This window comes from Cervus elaphus, chromosome 29, assembly GCF_910594005.1.
Source record: "Cervus elaphus chromosome 29, mCerEla1.1, whole genome shotgun sequence".
NCBI lineage: Eukaryota > Metazoa > Chordata > Mammalia > Artiodactyla > Cervidae > Cervus > Cervus elaphus.
The window spans coordinates 60126701-60127553 of NC_057843.1; the positions used below are offsets into that span (position 1 = coordinate 60126701).

Here is an 853-nt window from a genome sequence, read left to right on the forward strand (position 1 = left end):
ACTGGGCCTATCTCTCCAGATGGCAAAAAAAAAAAAAAAAAAAATGGCTTGACTTGAATATTATCAGGCCTTCTTGGATAAAGCATGGGTGACTGCCCACTACGGTCACCTCCTGCCTTCCTTATGTGACCTGCCAGTTCCTGATAAGCATGTATCTGTGATTAAACAATCCAATTTTTAAAAAAATTTTGGCTGGCCCTTTTCCGGCAGTGATGACCTCCTCACGAGAACATGCCTCCCACAAAGGATCTTCTTCATCCCTCTCCAGAAGAGGAGAAGAGGAAACACAAGAAGAAGTGCCTGGTGCAGAGCCCCAGTTCCTATTTCATGGATGTAAAATGTCCAGGATGCTATAAAATCACCACCGTCTTTAGCCATGCACAAACAGTAGTTTTATGTGTCAGCTGCTCCACTGTCCTCCGCCAGCCTACAGGAGGAAAAGCAAGGCTTACAGAAGGATGCTGTTTCAGACGGAAGCAGCACTAAACGTACCCTGTATCAAGATGAAAGGGAAACCACCCCAAAAACACGTTTTGGATTAAAAAAAAAAAAATTTGGCTGCAGCACGCAGCTTGTGGGACCTCATTTCCCAAACCATGGGAATGAACCTGGGTCACAGCAGTGAAAATGCCAAATCCTAACCACTAGACCACCAGGAAACCAGGTGAGCATTTAGACTGAATTTTTTTTTCATATTATTAGCAGCGTGACTTCAAGCAAATGTACTGTTTTCTATTTGCACCATTTCCTATCCCTTAGTCCTATGCCTACAGTTTTTTTGTCCTGCTCTGGGGTCTGCATAGACTGCATCTCCCAGGTTCTCTTGCTGGTCGTCTTCCAAGCGGGCTTGGCT

The 853-nt window shown here is 44.8% G+C and overlaps 1 protein-coding gene across 1 annotated transcript; it reads left to right on the forward strand.

The window, feature by feature from the left end:
* The first annotated feature begins 231 nt into the window (after nucleotides 1-231).
* Nucleotides 232-486, forward strand: LOC122686137 (40S ribosomal protein S27-like). Its single transcript, XM_043891248.1, has one exon. It carries the CDS (start codon nucleotides 232-234, stop codon nucleotides 484-486), a length of 255 nt encoding a protein of 84 aa, XP_043747183.1.
* The last annotated feature ends 367 nt before the right edge of the window (nucleotides 487-853 follow it).

What these genes read in the sequence shown, in the direction of transcription:
- LOC122686137 (XM_043891248.1), top strand. Translation starts at nt 232, where the DNA reads ATGCCTCCCACAAAGGATCTTCTTCATCCCTCTCCAGAAGAGGAGAAG.